Source organism: Schistocerca piceifrons, chromosome 6, assembly GCF_021461385.2.
Source record: "Schistocerca piceifrons isolate TAMUIC-IGC-003096 chromosome 6, iqSchPice1.1, whole genome shotgun sequence".
NCBI classification, from domain to species: domain Eukaryota; kingdom Metazoa; phylum Arthropoda; class Insecta; order Orthoptera; family Acrididae; genus Schistocerca; species Schistocerca piceifrons.
Window position 1 is genome coordinate 216688056 of NC_060143.1, and position 18426 is coordinate 216706481.

General features: G+C 42.2%; 1 protein-coding gene across 1 annotated transcript in view; it reads left to right on the top strand.

Annotated features, from left to right (window-relative positions):
• Positions 1 to 18426, top strand: part of LOC124803244 (KH domain-containing, RNA-binding, signal transduction-associated protein 3-like) — a 618276-nt gene that overhangs the window by 292857 nt on the left and 306993 nt on the right. Inside the window, exon 3 of the mRNA XM_047264425.1 lies at positions 14800 to 14963. Coding sequence (XP_047120381.1) covers positions 14800 to 14963 — 164 coding nt within the window. The remainder of the gene's footprint in view (positions 1 to 14799; positions 14964 to 18426) is intronic.

Genomic DNA, 18426 nt, shown 5'->3' on the forward strand with positions numbered 1-18426 from the left:
TTAGTAGCAAAGAAGCAATAAATGTAAACGTCATGCATGATACGGCAGTTTTTCGCACATCTCATTGTTTATGACGTCATACCTCCTGAACTGTGATTGGTGACTAAAAAATGGTTCAAATGGCTCTGAGCAGTATGGGACTTAACATCTGTGGTCACAGTCCCCTAGAACTTAGAACTACTTAAACCTAACTAACCTAAGGACATCACACACATCCGTGCCCGAGGCAGGATTCGAACCTGCGACCGTAGCGGTCACGCGGTACCTGATTGAAGCGCCTAGAACCGCACGGCCACACCGGCCGGCGATTGGTGACTGGTTCTTACCCTGACACCGATTGTTGCCTGACGGTAAGGGAACTGTATACCACGTTTGGTTGAAATCGGTCCATGGGTTTAGGTGTAGGTGTGGAATACACCCAAACACACACACACACACACACACACACACACACACACACACACACACACACGTATGTTTTACATATCACACACAAAAATCCAGTTTTCATTCCAAATATAGATTCTAAATTGCCGATCTTTTATAAGATATTGTTAATAAAGATTGTTTAATGTATAAAATAATTATTTCAAAGAAATTCTTCAACTTTATGTACTTCACTCTGCATTGAAATTCTCGTAAAACATGCGCCTTTCTTTAAAAACTTAGCATGGCTGGGACTCAAACCCAGTCTTCCATACTTAGTAGGCGAGCATTCCATCACAGAGCCACGCAGTCCACTGCAAAAAGGGTACTGAAAATGTTCGGAAAAATTGAAAGTAGATTTTGTAGAGAATTTTTGAGAGTTCCATCGAAGTGCCTTGAGGTATTGATGTTTGAGATCTGAACTTCACGTAACTTAAGTACAGGGTGAGTCAAAAAGACTTTACGAGTTGGGTATGAATTAGAAATTTATTGAGATAACTTACAGAGCTTTTAGATGTGCCGTTTTGTAACAAACTGTCTCAAGTTTGATTCACGTACTGCACCAGTATCCCATTCCACCAACAGCAGCGCCACCGTAGTGCATAGTCAAAATCACTATTTTCCTGTTGCGAAGCGTGCTCTTTGTGTGTTTTGGTTTCATGAAACGAATCCTGCAGAAACTCTCGGCATAGATTTCGCAATGAATTCATTAAAGAACCTCCAAGCTGGCCTACAGTTTACTTTCACATAGGAACTTTGTTGAGACGGGTTGTTCACTGCGACATGATAAATCAACAGTTCGCCCTCGTGTTGATGATTATATCGAACATATTAGTGAGAGCTTTGCCACTGTTCACAAAAATCGACGCGACGTGGGTCTCGCGAGACAGGTATTCCACAAATGACTGTTTGGCGAAAATTGCGTAGACGTCTGCACTTGAAACCAGATTTACAGTGGCACAGCACATTAGTGATGCAGATAAGGTTGCTCGTGGAGAATTCTGTGCGGAAATATTGCAACGGATAGGGGACGACGAACATTCTCAACACATCAATCTTGAGCGACGCATCAAAATTCGATATCAGTGGCATGGTGGACAATGCAGAGTATGGGGCAGTGAAAATTTACACGCATCCGTGGAACAAGTTCGTGACACCCCCAAAGTTAATGTCTTTTGTGCCCTTATCAAACTGAAAACGTAAGGCCCTTTCTTCCTCATGGAGAAAACTGCTACTGGTATTGTGCGTCTGGATATGCTTGGAAACTTTTTATTTCCACAGACTGATAAAGATGACAGAGGTGGGTTGTTTTACTACCAGCAAGACGGAGCACCACCTCATTTCCTCACGGAAGTTCGAGGTATCCTCGATTATCCCTTCCGAGGTCGCTAGATTGGTCACGAAGCGTCAATCGCATAACCGCCTTGCTCCACAGACTTGACACCACTGGATTTCTTTTCTCTGAGTTTTCATTAAAGGCCAGTGTGAACATTCCTCCACTATCAAAGAATTTAGCTGACTAAAGAATCTAGTCTACGCTGTCGTCGCACAAGTTACGCCCCCTTCGCTGCACCGAGTGTGGAAAGAATTTGACTACCTGTGGGATGTTTATCGTATCACAAATGATGGTCATATCGAACTAAAATGCCACCTGACTTTTATGTGAAACTTGAAGGTTGTTTGCTACAAAATAAGACATCCGCCAATTCTGTAAGTTATCTCAATAAATTTCACTATAATTCCAAAGTTTTAAAGTTCTTTTTGACTCAAGGTGTACCAGGTGCGGCTCGTGATGAAAGGCTCTGAGGCGGAATCGCCCCAAAACATATATTACTCTAAATTTCTTAATAATTTACAATGAGTTAAAATTATTAGAACGCATTACGCATATTACCGACACGGATTTAAATAATGCTGGTCAACTCTTTTTGGTGTGGGATATTAAACGGTGTTCGTCGAAGAGGTAGTAGTTGGTCTTGAGGCTGCACCTTGAAATGCTGCTTAGCTCTATGCAGCAGAGTCTTGGAAACGTGGCTTCCTGGAAATACAGCTCTTTTGCCCGCCCCGAAAGCTCTTGTGCTCCAGTCTAAGGGTGTCCTACCAACCTGTACACAATTTTCAAGTTCTGCTGTTTACGTCAAAAGAGAATCACCAGAAACGGTGAAATTTTGATGTCGAATCCTTCCCTCTGTATATTTCTCTTATGCTTTGACGTGTCATTAATCAACGTTTAGTAGTATTGGTTTGATAGTGTTTTAGAAAGAAGTTTGAAAATGTCTCGCCAGAGTGCGCTACTGTACGGTAACATACGTACCATCACCTAGCGAGAATTTCACGTGTGATTAGAGGCAGAAGAGCGTGAAGTGTATCTCGTCCGTGAAATATTTCTTTTTCTGAGTGTACTATGCATGACTTTAGTGCGTTTTGCTTTCTTGCGAATAACAGCAGCATATCACGAGTTCGGAAACAACACAATATGAATTCAGTGTGCGATTTATCAGGTAAAATTTTGGGATATGCAGTTAAAATGAAACTGGAGGAGCTTGGTGCAAATGGTTCAAATGGCTCTAAGCACTATGGGACTTAACATCTGAGGTCATCAGCCCCCTAGACTTAGAACTACTTAAACATAACTAACCTAAGGACATCACACACACCCATGTCCGAGGCAGGATTCGAACCTGCGACCGTAGCAGCCGCGTGGTTCCGGACCGAAGCACCTAGAACAGCTCGGTCACAGCGGCCGGCGAGCTTGGTGCGCCAAGATAAAACCATGTACATGAATCAAGAGCAAAAGATGTGTAAATCCAGGCAAGAGTAAACATGCATTTGTAACAGAGCAATGTACAATGCAGCGGCATGGTTGTGTGCGCTATATCAATTTTAGTGCATATTTTCGTAATGCACAACTATAAGCGCGACAAATAAGGTGCGTAAATTACCATGGCAGTTGCTCGCGTTGTTCATCTCAGCCAATCACAGCCCAAGATCCATGACGTCAAAGAAACAACACTGTTGCATCACGCGAACCGCAGTTTGAGCGCGCAAAACATTGAACGTCTGACGTTTAGAAACGAAAATACCCAAAGCGTTAAGCATGCAGCGAAGCTAGCATACACCGCGTTAAAGATCTCTCCAAAACGCCTCTTTTAGTGTTTACGTAATTTTCTGTGGTAAACTGTCGGGAAATATGACATTTTAGGATAAATAACGCTCGAGGTAACACTGACCGTATTATCTTAGAAGATAGGTTAAGCACAAACAAACCTAGATTTATAGCATTTGTAGACTTATAGAAAACTTTTGACCATGTTGCCTGGAATACTCTTTTAAATTATGAAGGTGGCAGGAGCAAAATACAGGGAGCGAAAGGCTATTAACAACTTGCACAAAAACCAGACGGCAGTTATAAGCGTCGAGGGGCATGAAAGGGAAGCGGCAGTTGAGATGGGAATGAGACAGGATTGTAGCCAATCCCCGACGTTATTCTATCTGTACATTGAACAGGCAGTAAATGAAGCCCAAGAAAAATTTGGAGTACGAATTAAAATTCAGGGAAAGTAAATAAAACTTTGAGGTTTGCGGACGACAGTATGATTCTGTCAGAGATAGCAAAGGACTTGGAAGAGCATAGAACTGCATGGAGAGTGTTTTTAAAAGAGGGTATAAGATGAATATCTATAAAAGCAAAACAAGGATAATAGAATGCAGTTGAATTAAATCAGATAATGCTAAGGGAATCAGGTTAGGAAAGGAGACACTTAAAGTAGTAGTTGAGTTTTGCTATTTTGGCATCAAAGTAACTTATGATGGCCGAAGCAGAGAGGATATAAAATGTAGACTGGCAATGGCAAGAAAGACATTTCTGAAGAAGCGAAATCTGTTGACATCGAATATAGATTTGTTAGGGTGTCTTTTCTGAAGGTATTTCTCTGGAGTGTAGGCATGTGTAGAAGTGAAACGTAGACGATAAACTGTTTGGATTGAAAGAGAATAGAAGCTTTCGAAATGTAATGATACAGAAGAATGCTGAAGATTAGATGGGTCGATCACGTAACCAACGAGAAAGTACTGAACAGAATTGGGGAGACAAGAAATTTTTGGCACAAATTAATCAGAAGAATGGATCGGTTGATCGGACACATTGTGAGACATTGAGGGATCACCAGTGAAGTATTTGGGGGGCTAAAAACCGTAGAGGTAGACCAAGAGATGGATACTGTAAGCAGATTCAGAAAGATGTAGGTTGCAATAGTTATTCAGAGATGAAGAACTTCACACAGGATAGAGTAAAATGGAGAGCTGCATCAAACAACTCTTCGGACTGAAGATCACAACATTAGATTTTATCTTAGAGTTAGCTTTGATGTTATTTAGTGGTAGCTTATGAAACGGAAAGGAGATACCGTATGTAAACGTTTGGGTAGAACGTCATATTGCTCCCCCTCCCACCCTCCCCTCCTCGAGCGTTCTGAAATCCTGGTTGTAGTGATAGACTAATCTGTAACGTAGCCTGAGTTCTAGATTAGTCTCGATCCATAAATGTCGCAGCCTTCTCTAGTATCGAAAACACCAGCCGCGCCTCTTGTGTCTTAAAAAATACGGAAATCTGATTCCCTTCTGGTCTCCTTGTGCAGTGTGAATCGTGCAAGTAAAGCTTATGGTTCCAAGAGCCAGAAATGATGCACTGTGTCGTTGGACACGGCAGTAAGCAGAATTATAATTTTTGGCAGAGTTATAAAACTACGAGAGGCAATCCGGACATGAGAGAGGCATCGCAGCTGCCTCGGGTGGCGTGGCAGAGTGCTGCGCGGGTTGCCCCTCATTAGGAGCGGTCACGCGGAGTGCACGCTGCCGTAATCCGACGGAACGCCGGGCTTAGGCCAGCCGCGCCGGCTCGCGTCCCTAATTATTCCCGTTACTGGAGCCGGTGACCCTCGCTGCACTTTCGCTTTGCCGCCCTCCCGCCGCATCTGCTGAGGCCGCCGCACGCCACCGGAATACAGTGCGCCACTTCCCTCTTGCGCCACCAGAATAAAGTGCGGCACTTTCCGTGTGGCTTGCGCGTGGTCTCTCTTTCTCGAACTTGCGACCGCTGCCGTGGAGGTTACCATACATCTACATCTACATGGTTACTCTGCAATTCCCAATTAAGTGGCTGGCAGAGGGTTCATTGAACCACCTGTAAGCTACTTATCCAACGTTCCACCCTTGAAAGGGAAAAACGAATACTTCATCTTTTCGTACGATGTCTGATTTCTCTTAGTTTATTATGCTGATCATTTCTCACCACGTAGGTGGGTGCTGAAAGAATATTTTTACACTTATAGGGAAAGTTGGTGATTCAAATTCCATGAGAAGGTCCTGCCGCAGTGAAAGATGCCTTTATTTTAATAATTGCTCCCCGAATTCGTGTACCATATCTGTGTCGAACTCTCCCCTCCCCCCCCCCCCCCCCCCCTATCGCTATAATACAAAACGAGCTTCACTTCTCTGAAGTTTTTCTATGTCCTCCGTCGATCCTGTTTAGATGCGGATCCCACACTGTACAGCAATGCTCCAGGAGTAGGCAGTCTCTTTAGTAAACCAAATAAATTTTCGAAGTACTCTGCCAATAAATCGCAGTCTTTGGGTTCGTTCCAGTTTAAGTTATTCCCTAATTATTTAGATGAATTTACAACCTTTATATTTGTGTGATTTATCGTGTAACTGAAATTTAGCGGGTTCTTTTCAGCTCATATGAATGACTTCACACTTTTTATGATTTAGAGTCAATTGCCCCTTTTTGAACCATACAGATATTTTGTTTAATGCGTTCTGCATTGTGTTTTGATCATCTGATGACTTTATTCACTGAAGCACAAAAGGAACTGGTATAGGCATGCGTATTCAGATACAGAGATATGTAAACAGGCAGTTTACGGCGCTGCGATCAGTAACGCCTATATAGGGAAACAAGAGTCTAGCGCAGTTGTTAGATCAGTTACTAATGCTACAATGCCAGGTTATCAAGATTGAAGTGAGTCTGAACGTGGTGTTAGAGTCTACGCATGAGCGATGGGACATAGCATCTTCGAGGTATCGATGAAATGGGGATTTTCCCGTACGACCATTTCACGAGTGTGCCGTGAATACCAGGTATCCGGTAAAAGATCAAACCTCCGCCATCGCTACAAGAACGTTACCAACGACGACTGAAGAGGATATTTCAACGGTACAGAAGTGCAACACTTGCACAAACTGCTGTTGATTTCAATGCTGGGCCATAAACAACTGTCAGCATGCAAACCGTTCGACGAAACATCTGTGATTTGGGCTTTACGAACCGAAGGCTCACTCGTGTAAACTTGATGACTGCACGACACAAAGCTTTACTCCTCGCCTGGGCCCATTGACACCGACATTCAACTGTTGGTAACTGGAAACAAGTTTCCTGGTCGTACGAGTCTCGTTTCCGATTGTATCCAGCAAATGGACTTATTTGTGTATGGAAACAACCTCATGAATCCATGGACCCTGCATGTCAGCAGGGGACTGTTCATAGTTGTGGCGGCTCTATAATGATGTGGGGTGTGTGCAGATGGAGTGAAATGGGGCTCCCGATACGTCTAGATACGACTCCGATAGGTGACGCGTGCGTAAGCATCTTGTTTGGCCATGTGTATTCATTAATGTCTATTGTGCATTCCGATTGACTTGGGCATTCCAGCAGGACAGTGCGACACCCCACACGTCCAGAATTGCTACATAGAGGCTTCAGGAACTCTCTTCTGAGTTTTAACATATCCGCTGGCCACCAAACTCCCCAGACATTAATATTCTTGAGCAAATCTGGGATGCCTTGTAAAGTGCTGTTTAGAAGGGGCCTCCACTCCCTCGTACTCTTACGCATTTATGGACAGCCCTGCAGGATTCGCTGTGTCAGTTCCGTCCAGCACTGCTTCAGACATTTGTCAAGTCCATGCCACGTCGTGTTGCGGTACTTCTGTGTGCTCGCGGGGGCCCTACACTATGTTAGACGGGTGTACCAGTTTCATTGAGTCTTTAGTCTAAGACGCATCATCTGCAAACAATCTCTGACGGCTGCTCAGACTGAGACGTTACTTCACGCGCCCGACATTTAATTAGAAGTCGCTTGTGAGGAACGGTGTCAAAAGCTTTCTGAAAATACGGAATCAATTTATCAATTTGACATACCCTGTCCCTAGCATTCTAGTAATGAGCTAGTTTTGTTTCACTATAACAATATTTCCAGAATCCGTGTTGGCAATTTGCCATAACTTGTTTTCTTCTACCGCAAATCGACGTTAGTGATATGGATCCCTAATTCAGCGGATTGCTCCCACTTTCTTTCTTCAGTATTGGTGAAACTTCTGCAGCTTTCTAGACTTTGGGTATGGCTCTTTCTACGAGGGAATGGTTGCATATGATTGCTAAGTATGGAGCTATTGTATCAGCATACTCTCAAAGAAACCTGACTGTTATACAATCTTGACCGGAAGTTACCTTTCTTAAGTGTTTTAAGCTGCTTCGCTACACCGACGATATCTACTTCTAAGTTACTCGTGTTGGCAGCTGTTCTTGATTCCAGTTCTGATGTATTTGTGTGAATTCCTAAGGGACCAAACTGCTGAGGTCCTCGGGCCCTATACTTAAACACTACTTAAACTAACTTATGCTAAGAACAACATACAAACACCCATGCCCGAGGGAGGACTCGAACCTCCAGCGGGAGCGGCCGCGCAATCCGTGACATGGCGCCTCAAACTGTGCAACCACTCCGCGTGGCCTCTGGTATATTTACTCCGTCCACTTCTGAAAAGGAATTTCGGAAAACAGTGTTCAGTAACTCTCCTTTAGTTTCATTGTCATCAATAACATAACCATTATTATCGTGCAGTGAATGTACCGAAAGCGTCTTGCCACTGCTGTACTTTATATACAACCAGAATCTGTTCGGGTTTTCCGCCAGATTTCGAGACAGAGTTATGTTGAGGAAGCTTTTAAAACCATTTCGCGTTTAGGTTCGCTCTAAATTTTGAGCTTCTGTAAAACTTCACAAATGTCATGTTTTTTGCGTTCTTTTAAATTTATCATATTTTTTGCGTTGTTTCTGCAATAGTGTTCTGATCCGTCTTGTGTACCTTTGGGGATCAATACCATCTCTTATTAATTTATTTGTTATTTCAGTAGCCGTCGATAATATTTCTTTGAATTTAAACTATTGGCCTACGCTTACATAATCAGATTGGAAGGAGTGGAGTGTCTCACGAATGTGTCAAGCGAATTTTCACCTGCTTTTGTCAATATATGCATTTTGCGTTCATTTTTGATGAGTTTTGTTGTTACAGTACTCGGTCTGCTGCATAGACAGCTGAAGGAAACGATGACACGCAACCGTCGCCAAAACCTTATTTTCTGACAGTAACAGCCTTCGAACGATGATTGGGTTTAGCTGCATTCATTTGCTGTGTCTTAGAATCTTTTCTTCGTCTTCAGAGTAATGGACAGAAAATAAAATGTGTCAAGCTATCCGTACGCAGCCTTGAAAAACGTGTGCTAATCCCACAGCATAGTCAGGAGAACTGCGGGTTTAGAAGGTAGGAGATAGGTACTAGCAAAAGCGTAGCTCGGAATCGGCCCAAAATGATGGGATTGGCAACTGAGTAAACTTGAAGAAGTCTTCCCCTAGTAACGGAAGACGCGACCAAAGCGGGTCGGTACGCAACAGCGAGGCGGAAAACCAACAAGGAAGGATCGCTGATGTTGGATGTAATACGGCCGCAACACAGAGTTAATTGCTACACACCGTGAGAACTGACTGACAGCAGAATGACTTCATAGGGGAAGAGGGATGTCGTCATTGTGTTGACTATGCAGAGTGGAGTAACAAGGCGTAAGTTGGACGTAAGAACAGTCAGCAGAGAACTTGTGCTACAGAACACGTCCACCACTGTTTCTGAAAGGGAAAGTTGAGGCACCTTTCAGCTACAGCTGAAGCCTCCAGAAAGCTGACTGGTCACGGAAAGTAAGCCACGGGATGTCATCGGCGACTCGCCTTAGCAATGCGCGTGGGACAGTTCATACACAAATATTACAGCTATCCAGTGGCTCGATCTGCTGGTACGCTGTTCGCAGCTGTCCATCCTGGAAGCTGGACCTATATTTGTCTGTCCTGTGCTCTTCAAGATCCTCTTCGGTCTCTAATGGAACAGCAAGTCCTACCAGGTTGACATTGCCACAGGTAGCAGCAGTGCTGTCTTTGAAGTCAAGATTGATGGGGAACTGTGAGCGACAATGGCCAACAGGTCTCCTGGTGGTCTAACCAGCGGGTCCAGGGAGCAATCGACAATCGAGATCGGATGGGCGTTCAGTGACCACTGCCCCTTCCCCCCTCCCACCCCCCTCTTCTAGAGATATTACTTTGATGCTGCATCCCTTACATCTGTCGGAGGCCAGTGTGCAGTGTGTCGCAGCTTGACTTCGCAGACTCTGTGCCTTGCCAATGGGTATTTACTTCGGCGTTGTTCTTGATGTCAACGAGAACGTCCTGGTTACCCACTCCCCTTACCTGTAGTGTCTGACGCAACGCAGACAGTTCGGGTCGAGCTGCAGCCAGTGACCCGTGACGTCGCTAGACGATGACAAGAACACGACATATGCCATAACTCGATTTCCCAGAAACTTCGCTCAGTGTAAGAGAGATGAGAATTAACGAATATGTGTCTCGGTTTATCAATAGATTTTAGTCCATTTCTGAGGAAACGACGGCCAGAGTTTTCTAGGTACCTTTACGTGTCTTTCTAAGGGCAATAGTTCAAGCGAAGCGGTAGCACAGTGGTTAATGTTGCAGTTTCACACTTCTGCGCCTAGTGTTCGAAACGCGATGGTTACTTTTATTTTTATTTTTGCTTTCCATTTTTCTATCCAAGCTTGTAGAAGATTACCACACGAATGTTTTCAAGTGCATATTGAAATAACATTGTCATTATTTGTCTACTAATTGTATGACTAGTAAATAAATTAAAAAATAAATAAATGGAAAAGTTATCCGGAATTGTTTACGGTGAGATTCCTGTAGATCAGCTGCAACCACCAGTTTTTGGAAAAGTGTTCCATTATGCATTGTGTGCCGCGAAATTATTACCAGCATATGAAATCTTCAGCAATGTTAATGATGCTTCTTTGCCGAAGAAAAGTCGCTGTTTCAAACCTGCCAGCCGCGCGGGATTAGCCGAGCGATCCAAGGCGCTGCAGTCATGGACTGTACGGCTGGTCCCGGCGGAGGTTCGAGTCCTCACTCGGGCATGGATGTGTGAGTGTATTTGTCCTTAGGATAATTTAGGTTAAGTAGTGTGTAAGCTTAGGGACTGGTGACCTTCGCAGTTAAGTCCCATAAGGTTTCACACAAATTTGAACATTTTTTTGAACAAACCTGCCCTCGCACGGTACTCGTCGTGTTCGGAATTTCTGTGTTTCCAATATTTCTGCGTTCTCTGACCTCCAAGGCAATGCATCAAATCTTCCTGAAGAGTAAACATAAGAATTAAATATGAGAATCAAGAATTGAAATAACAATGGAACATAAGAATATGAGAATTTAAAGAGATTCTAACCCCTGAAATTTCCATACTTACGTAATAAAAGTATGGCGCTTATTGTGCAATCCAGTTGTAATTTAACAATGAATATAACGCCCTTGTATCCCCTAACTTAATAAAAAACGTTCGTGTAGTAATTTTCTGTGGGCGCGGCTAGATAAATTAAAAAGAAGCAATAAAATAAAATAAGAGCAATAATCAGGTTTCAAGTAGGGGACGCAAAAAAAAAAAAAAAGTAATGACAGGCCGCGACGCTAGCCACTACTCTACCAGTGGACCTGAGTTTATAGCGCGCTAAAAGGTATCTAAATTACTTCGAAAACTGTGACATTCGTTTCCCTAGAAAGGGTCGAGTAAACGCCACCGATGCGGCGTGGGGTGTCGAGCCCCACTTCAGCCCGCCACTGGCGCTGCAAGCTGTGAATGATGACAACTTTGTATTTTCGACCAATAAATGTTTGTTGTGTCAATGATGTTTTGCTAACGCCTTCGGGCGTTGAATAGGCCAACTGAGTCACTGCCCGCCTATACTCAAAGAATGACGGTTCGGCCAGATCCTGAAGATGGCGACCTAAAACCTTCACCTAACACAGCGACTGACACTTAGATCGCAGCAGCTCTGAGGGTGGTGGATTCTCAGGCATGCCTGGATATCTCAGTCGATAAGGGTTTCGAGTTCGAGTCCCAGTGGGCTCACAGTTAGAACCTTCTATGAAGTTCCACATCAGCACACACTCTCCACTGAAAAGCGAAAGATTCATACTGTACTGTAGACTATAAACACTGCTCACATTCTCGACTGGAAGTAGCGTGTGCCATCAAACCTGACGTGTGTTCCCGTTTCGGTTCAAGAGAACAAACACATTCATCATACTTAACTATGTTCTTGATGATCTGACGGAAGTTGAAACTAAGTAATTAGTATACCCAGGCTCGCAGTCTCAGTTTTTCATGAACTTGTATGATGGGTTTACTTACCATAAATATAAATCCGGTGGTTGGTTTCAATAATCTTCATAAATTATTCAAATTAATGGGAAGGTCAGCGTTGGCCGTAATATTGATGGTTTATTGATAGAAAAATCGAGTTTCAATCACAAAGTGTTCTCTTCAGTGCTGTGGTGTACAAAATAAACTCATAGACACTGGTATCAAGTTATCAGTAACCAAAACTGAGAAACGATCGCTTCTCAGTTTTGGTTACTGATAAGTTGATACCAGTGTCTATGAGTTTATTTTGTACACCACAGCACTGAAGAGAACACTTTGTAATTGAAACTAGATTTTTCTATCAATAAACCATCAATATTACGGCCAACGCTGACCTTCCTTTTAATTTAACATATATGGTCGTTGTGCACACAGCTCTCCATGGAGTCGCCAATAAATAAATTATTCAAATTTTTTGTTCCGCATATTTCTCAAAATTTCCTAAGCAGCATCTTAAGTGCTGACTTTGCGCCACACCACAACAAAAGGAGAGTCTGGCTCTTACATCTCATCAGAGTCTCCCTCTTTCGTTCCGTGTGTCAAAACATGTCGCACTTGCTCCAAAGTCAAGATATCTTTCGCATTTTAATTTCTTAAACAAGGACACTAATAATCGTTTAAATTTATTTCATATATGAAGCTTGTGTTGGTGGTTCTAATACAGCACCTCCACTTCTTCGTAAAGACCAGTGACTATAAAATGTAATGTAGAGCTTTTGCTTATAACAATTTAAAGAATTTTATTTCGGTGGTTGTTGATATCCGTAAAACCAAAGCTATAATTTAAAATTGATTGTCTTTTGAACTAGACTTTCCACGTTTCATATGTCTTTCAGTGTTATAAAAATCCAAATGTGATGTTAACATCAGTAGGCCAATAGTGAGAATTAAAGCTGTTTCAGAATTTCGATCTGAGACTCAGTTTATGCATTTAATATTTGGATTTTATCCGAACAGAACAATTTTGATATTATCTAAGATGCATTGTGTTTACTCGGCGCTCTATGTTTTCCAGTCAGCTATAAATTCTTGAAAAATAATGATTTTTTATAAATATTTTGAAGCTAAATGTTTCATCAGATTGTGTACGAACTTATATTCATTTGTAGGTTGGCGAGTTCTTCCGTTTTTTATACAAGGTATGGTCATCGTCGAACTAAATCAAATATTAGCCACACTTAAATTGCTTCTCAATATATTCTCTTTAGATATGTATGTGACGCAATCTTGGTTGTAATTAGTGGTTCGTCAGGGGCTTATTTTCATTACTAGTCATTTAGTATGTAAATTGAACCTCATAAAAATAAATAATTATTAATGTCAAAGATAGTTACGATGTGTATTCCTTCCTGTGCAGGTATTATATGCCGATCTCTGATCGTGATAGTTCGTATTTTAGTATTCGATATGCAGCAAACAGTATTGTAGTATCAGATACGTGACCTAATTCTGGACTGTATTATAAGGGACGTGGTCTAAAACTCTACTGCTAACGTTGGTGTTGCGCTAAGGACCAGTTCTGGCGCTTGTCACGGACCAACGCCAGGCTGCATATGCTGCAGATATCGTCGTCACACTGGCGTCATGTTAATTGAGAGTCCAAACCGACTGTGGGGTAAAGGTCAGTTCTGCTCAATCGCTAAGGACTTCAGTGAAAGTGTGTGAGCTGTAGTCGGTCAGGACATTCCGCCGGATGATGATGATGATGAAGATGATGATGGTGATGACTTAGCTTTCGTATTTGTTGAAAACTGGGTGCTGCTGAAGAGTCGAGAAGATAATGCGGTGAACCGCGTCTTGGAGGCGACTACTCAGGTGTTGGGCGATCAAGCTCCAACCGAGGACCGCCTTGTTCTCTGCTTACAGTGAGAGGCGCATAGTATTATGTCTTTGACTGGTTTATTGCTGGCGCAAAAAATGTAGGGGATATACCCAAGCACTGATGGGACTGAGCAAGGCTATGCTGCCGTCTCAGGCTAGGCAATTTTCAAGTTTCCATCGCACAAATATTGCACTGAAAGAAGCATTTAGACATGAACTACCTTGACAAGTATAAAGCGGTATGTCCTGAGCGTTGTGTAATCTTAACGAACTTTCTACGGTAAGGAAAATTCAGAGGTGTGTTATCGATGGAAAAAGTGATAATCTGAAACACGAATCATTGGATGTTCACAAGATTGGCTCTCTTTGACTCCCAGCTTTACTCACATCTCCGTGCACAGCTTCAAATAGACGATGCAGTCTATACAGTTCGAAAATGTTAGACGAAGATATTATTTACATCAATAACATATTTCTTTTCTAACCCACAAACATAGACTTTATATCAGAGGATGGAAAACTTTCGCCTTAAATTCATTCGTTGATGGTTTTACTGATACTCTTCGATGCGCGCTTGTTGTCGGGCTATTTGTATCTACCTATGCACAAATTGCTAGAAATCTTATTACAATACAGAGAGGTGGCATTTTGTCATCAGGAGATAACCGTAATCATGTTTTAATAATTTCGGAAGAAACTAAATCATCTTTGTTTGCTGCCAACTTCTATAGTATTTTAGGTCAAATGGTGGTCTATTTCAGTCGAAACAAGTCTTCGTAAAATAAAAAAAGTGATTTAAGGAATTATTTTTTCATAAAATGGTATTAACATGATTTTCTGTTTTGTTGCACCATCCCAAGACTGATAACTCTTTGATTTTGTTCCCTACCCTCTTCAGTATATGTATGTACTTTCCTCTGAGCTGCAGAATGTCTGAAGAGGTGCCTCTTATTTGTTTCAGAACTAGAACGGGTGACCAGCGGAGCGCGACCTCTGTCAGCCAATGGCAGCGCTACCACAAACAACCGAAACAACAACGAGGAACGCCGATTCGCTGACATCATCAAAGAGAAGCCAATCAAAGTGACCGTCCGCGTGCTGGTACCAGTTAAGGAGCATCCCAAGGTACATACAACGGCTCAAAGTAATCAGTGACAAGCCAAAGGCAACCACTGTGCTGGTTTCTTAAGCTTACACCTCTTAACAGTTTAATTCTATACCTGTTTTTGAATAACAGTTCAAGTATTTGATGTGTGTGTTTGTTATAGTCTTCTATTTCTTTTGCGAGACGGACACTTATTTGAACTTTATCCGAATGTATGTGAATTTTAAAGAGACTGGCACAGCTGCTTGGAAGAGTTACTACTGTATATACCTCGTTAGTATTGAGCTGTCTACACTGCATTTGTACTGCATTTGTCACTAAAGTGGAGAGGCCATTACTAGGCAGGAGTTACCATGAAGAGAATAATGTGTTTTTAGTTTTGAACAAGCCCTGGTTCTTGAACACGCTGGTCGGAGATCTGTGCGGAATATTTTATGAGCGTATGCTTAATTTTATATTGTTAATTTGTAATGAAAAGTATTTTTATTTCGATATTTACCCATAACAGTTGACACTAGCAAGCATGTCATTTCAGTAACCGACAATGTGTGGAACGAACAGTTCCGACTCGACTGTATTTTTTTCATATGTACCTCAGTGATTGATATCCGTAGAGTTCCAGAATGAAATTTTCACTCTACAGCGTACTGTGCGCTGATATAAAACTTCGTAGCGGATTGAAATCTGTGTGCCGGACCGAGACTCGAACTTGGGACATTTGCCTTCCGCGAGCAAGTGCTCTACCAAATTTTTTAAAATTTTTTCGTTTTGTTGATCTGATTTTGTTCGTTATTTATCGTTGTATTGTTTCGGGGTGGACGTCCTATGACGCTTGTTGAAGTTCACCGTTGATTCATTAACTAAGTTTTTTTTTAATTTTTTTTTATTACAGAGGGCAGCTAACCCTCCGACCGAACACGCTGAGCTACCGTGCCGGCGAACCAACTGAACTACCATACCAAAGCGCGACTCACGACCCGTCCTCAATGCTGTACTTCCGGCAATACCTCTTCTCCTACCTTCCAAACTTCACAGAAGCTCTCCTGCGAAACTTGCAGAACTAGCACTCCTGGAAGGAAGGATATTGCGGAGACATGGCTTTGCTACAGCCTGGGGAATGTTTCCAGAGTGAAATTTTCACTGCAGCGGAGTGTGCGCTGCTATGAAACTTTCTGGCGGATTAAAACTGTGTGCCGGACCTAGACTTGAACTTGAAGTCAAAGGTCCCGAGTTCGAGTCTCGGTCCAGTACACAGTTTCAATCCGCCAGGAAGTTTCATCTGTAGAGTTCCTCTGCGAAAAACTCGGCTATTTACTGGAATCACACTTACAGAGGTTCAGTCTTAACAATGGTCATCGTTTACCCTGTGGTGATATCGTGTTATCTGTGTAAAATTCTGTCGGACATACATTACTCTGGGTATTTATGCCATAGTAATTACGTTAGATGATAGTTTTTGATGTCGTTGAGGAACCACAGCGATCATAAACTACTGTTTTAACAAGTCTGGATCACAACGAATTCGGATAACCACTTTCAGTCTACAAGACCATCTTCAGAGCAAATGCTCTTAACTATATACAGTAGTGTACACTGACAAAACGTAGTCATCTAAAAACTAAGATAGAAGCAACGTAGTTACAAAGTGAAATGATGTGTTACCAGATAAAGTGAGGCGCCGATACACGAAGCATCTCTGAGTACCAACTCTTACCTGTCACCGACTGCTAACTACAAAGGGCGGTCAAAAAGTCGTCGTTTGAAAACAGAACAGTCAAGAATCGGTACAGCAATCAAGTAATATCGCCGTGAGCGTTGACCCAATCTTCTCACCCTTGCACGAGGCTGAAAATACTCCTTTGAAAACAGTGTCCTGCAGCGTCAAAAAGTCCGTTCAAAGCCTTTTTTAAGGAACTGAAGACGTGATAATCCCATGGGGAGTGATCGTGATTTTAGGGCGGGTGTTCGAGTGTGTCCCACTTAAGTTGGCGTAACTTCTGCGTTACGACATTTGCGGAAGGGTAACGTGCGTTACCGTGAACTTGGCGCGTCATTCCATAACCTCATTCTCCGGTGGATGTCCACCGGTGTTTGTACTTTGGCAGCAAAGTAAAGAATAATAGCACGTTGGTCCCGTTTGGACGCTTTCGGTAGTAAGGTCTTCATAGTTCACGCATCCACACTGACCGCATGCACTTCGGAAAGGCAGGAATGCCTTATTAATCCCTTGCTTACATATTGATGCTTCTATATATGCATCGGAGTCGCACTACGTTCATATACGCTGCAGGAACGCCCTAGAACGGGAAGTTTTCGATCACTCTTTACAGCTATCGTAGGTTAGATGTTATAAATAGGAAGCTCCGTCCATCGTTCCACAGTTGACCATAGTAAATGCGATTGTAATTCGCAAACAGTGTGTATGCAAACAAAAAAGAAAGGATTTATATGAATTTCTCTAATTTTACATTTGTTGGTAAATGTACCATAACATAGCATTCATCATGCAGTTTTATTGTGGACGCGTGGTAAACTTCGGACCTCATCTACGTTGATGCTGTACATGTCACCACGTTTACTTGCGCTGTAATTTTTGAGAGACGTTCATCGTATATCGGAAACCAATTTTAGCTGTCGGTGTTACATGGCAGGATTAAATTGATTTTACTAGCCCAATGACATGCCAGTTTAAAAAATGTCAGTTGTTTTACACAAGAGTATTTGTAAACCAGTGTCCAGATTACGGCGTCAGTGCGATGAAGTAAGGTTATCTGAACTTTCGTAATACTATTAATGAACATGAAATATAATGACGTTGTGACTTTAATGTTATCTTAAGGGAAAAAGAAACAGAAATTTGTTCAAGATGATGTATTTAAAAGTCTTATCCATGCTGGTTAATACTTATTGCACTGTTTTATTATACCGACATAGATAATGTTCATTGAGAGGGAAAAGTGTAATAGAGTCATTAGTGAAATCTTGTTAAGTATCGACATTTTGGAGACTCCGAATGGCTAGAACAGTTCACATCGATGTAAGACACATTTTTCATCCTGTGTACAGAGTTAGCGATGATTCATCGTCAGCCACTTATTGTGTGCGAGAGTTTTGCCACTGAAAGCGAGAGTGGATAGAACAAGTTACGAAATAGCCAACTACACAAAATAAAACTTGGTTGTCATACTACTTTAGTCATCATCTCAAAAAATACCTAATACAAATAATCTGTGAATAAGACGGGTTTGGAAATGACAGAAAACCCTCCCCTCCGCCTCAAATAAATCGGGCAGCCGTAAGCTGAAACCTATTTGGACATGTAAAACTAAAAGCCTCAGATGCTTCAAGTATGTAAAAATGTCATCGTTGCAGCTCATTACAAGCATTGAAAGGATTCTTGGGTGACCTGTGACATTTTCACCAACTGGTTTGAAGAAGACTTTGTTTCGTCAGTGAGAAAGCACCTACAGTCACTTAAGTTGC